Source organism: Seriola lalandi, unplaced genomic scaffold (assembly GCF_002814215.2).
Source record: "Seriola lalandi dorsalis isolate HSWRI2012SDOR001 ecotype SW California unplaced genomic scaffold, Sedor1 jcf7180002052243, whole genome shotgun sequence".
NCBI classification, from domain to species: domain Eukaryota; kingdom Metazoa; phylum Chordata; class Actinopteri; order Carangiformes; family Carangidae; genus Seriola; species Seriola lalandi.
In genome coordinates, this window is record NW_019522796.1 from 1 (window position 1) to 2,987 (window position 2,987).

The following is a 2,987-nucleotide window of genomic DNA, read 5'->3' on the forward strand; positions in this document are numbered from 1 at the left end:
ACGAATGTATCTGCTTGTTTCTCTTCAAGAAGCTGTCTTTTTTCTTCAATATCAATTTTCAAATTGAGATTAGGATTGCTCTGTCGTTCTTTTTTTTTTTCTTCTGGTGCGGTGCAAAAGAGAGTTAGATACTTTTTAAAATGTCCACACACAGTCCAACGATTCTTTGAATCAAATTCTGAATTGTTCCCTTTTATATATGTGAAGTAAAAGTCAAGGAGTTCAAATGTTTCTTTTACTTCAGTTTTCAGACTGAGGAGAAAAGGCTCACGTTCTTTGATGATCTCCACATACCTGTTGTTGAGCTCATTGTCCGTCTTATACACCCTGGTGATTGGGATCACTCGCTTGAAAAAACTCTGGAAGTACTTCTTCTTTTGTGGATCACTTTCATCAAAGAATGGGAGTCTGCTCAATATCTCAAAGACCAGGAAAGCAATTTCCAGCACACCAACATAGCCATAAACATTATATGACTTTCTGGGATAGTCCTCTGACTCAACCTCAGCTGCTTCCTCGTCAGGTTCATCCTGTGTGTTTGCCAGCTCTTGAGCCCTTTTAAATGCTCTGATTGCATTATCTGCTATTTTGATGTTTGTGTCTAAGTCTTCTGGATTGTGTGATGTCTCCTGCTTTTCTCTGTTGATGTTAGTTTTTAAATTGCTTTTGTGGACTTGCCCAATTGTGTCAAATGTGTATGGGTTTTCTTTAATGTTCTTGGCCTTTTCAGCCCATTTCAGAGCCTCTGGGAAGTCACGTTCATTGATATACAGGTATCTCGCCAGTGCCTGAGGAATAGATGCACTTGTCACAAACCTGGATGATGCTTTTGCAAAGATTTCTTGGACAGTTTGTCTCCCTTGTTGGCTGTGGATTGTGTTTATGAGAGGAGAAAATGGCTCTCTCTCATCTCCATCTTTCTTGCGCTGCCTTTCAATCAACATTTGTTGAACTGACAGCATCAATCTGTGTTTAACAACTCCAGCACTGAAGAACAGATCACAGTGAAGAATGGCCGCAGCAATATCACTTATTTTTAAGTAGCAGCTCCTCTCTAACTCTTCCAGACATGCAGATGCAATGGAGTGATGAAGGATTCGGATTCCTTTGTATCCTCCCCATTCTTCAACTGTGTCCATGATTAGAAGGTTTGAATATGGCTTCATTCTGTCCAATACACTTTCCTCCTGCCAGCGAATCATTTTCATCCCAAAAAAGTCCTCACAGAGAGAGAGCGAGATTTCCGACTCTGCCACATATGTGTTCAGTAAGGCTAGAAAGGCAAAAAGTTGGGCCGCCTTTGTGCTGAAATCAAAGTTCTCTAGTGTGTTACGGGCGAGATCATCTATGTATTGTTTGTCGAAATTGCTCTTCATGATCATGAAGCTGTAAAAGTTCTCAGGCTTTTCATGAGTTTCTTTGAGCTCTTTAAGTTTCTTTTCAAACTCTTTCTGTTCTTCTAGAGTCAGTGAAGCAGTAATGTATTGACTTTGTGTTGGATTGAACTGTCTGTATTGCTCCTTTGGGCTATGGGACCGAACACAGTTAAGGATGACGACTTTGCAATTTTGTGTATCGTCCACATTTATGTTTAAGCTATCCTCTACACCAGCTTTATGTATCCAGTTCACAAGATCACGAGGAGTCTCCGTTTCTTTTGAATCGTCAACTAACAGCAAAACTGGATATGGTTTCTCACTTTCAAGTTTCATGAGCATTCTGACTTGAATAGCAACTTCTTTCTTTGGCAGTGCATTGTCTTTCAACACCGCACATCTGAACTCTTGACGGAGATCCCACATCACATGCATTGCTAAGGTGGTGCCACCACATCCTGGATTGTGGAAGAGATTGAGAAGAACGCACATGTTGTTTGAATCTCTCAACCGAGATCTGATCATCTTCTTCACATTTTCATATTTGTCCCGTTTGACAAATGGCTTCTCTTTGTCTTTGTCACAGAAGTAGAAGTTCCACCATTTGACTTTGCCTCCTCTGTAGAATTCCTCTTCAGTTTTGATTCTGAAGTTTTGAAACTCTGAGCTGTTCTCATCATAGGTCTTTTCACACTGATTCAGACACAAAATATCCAGAGCTGTCATGACATCTTCATCTTTCTGTTTCAGGACGACAAAACTGGAGCCAGAGGAGGGAAGCAGTCTTCCAGATGACTGATTTAATGGCCCCAGTGACATTATAGTACCGCTGATCTCACTTAGGGTTAGTTCATATATGGATAGATGGTCAATGTCAAAGTCACACTTTTCTTGTATCAGCTGCCTCCATTTCTCATACGTGCTCTGAGATTCACAAATACTGATGATATTTTCTTCCTCAGTGTGTTTTATGAACGACATGTAGGTGTCAAAGATTGGGTCTTTCTCAGTGTCCACAGGTGAAAGTAGAAGGAATATGACGAGACTCCTGCCATGGAGAAGAACTTCAGGGTTGCAAATGAATGAAACCAGCTGTTCTACATCTCTGCAAGATTTCCTCAGCCAATTCTTATAGTCTAACTCCTTGTTTGAATCACCATCAAGATCATGTCTGCCATTACAGAAAACCCAGCTGGTCTGTTTGTAGAGGTTAAGGTTCTTTATAACTGATTCAGTCTGTCCTTGATACTGTGATGGGGTATGGAGGTTGGCTGCCCTTAACTCTCTGTAGGAATGACACAGTCCACCTTCAGCAACAGAGTTGGGATCAAAGTCTAACACACAGAACAGTCTCAACTTACTCAGAAACTGGAGATACTGTACATGGTCCAGACTGGTCTTGTTTACAACAACAACAAATCTGTTATAGTTGTCCAGTGAGTTTCCACCACAAGTTAACAAATTCTTTAGTTTTTCCCCCTGGTTTGCTTCTTTCTTCAAAACTGCCTTTGGAAGCTTTACTTGACCTGTAAGAACAACAAAATCAGAGCATTATTAACTAGAGAAATACCCTTTGTCACCTGACTTCAGTCTTTCAAAGGCAGCAGGACA

General features: G+C 40.7%; 1 protein-coding gene across 1 annotated transcript; it reads right to left on the reverse strand.

Moving 5' to 3' along the window:
* Positions 1 to 7: 7 nt before the first annotated feature.
* LOC111650319 (sterile alpha motif domain-containing protein 9-like) lies at positions 8 to 2,500 on the reverse strand (the record flags this gene model as incomplete). Its single annotated transcript, XM_023400189.2, has 1 exon — positions 8 to 2,500. A coding segment is annotated over exon 1 (2,350 nt), but the record flags the coding sequence as incomplete, so codon positions are not given.
* Positions 2,501 to 2,987: the final 487 nt, after the last annotated feature.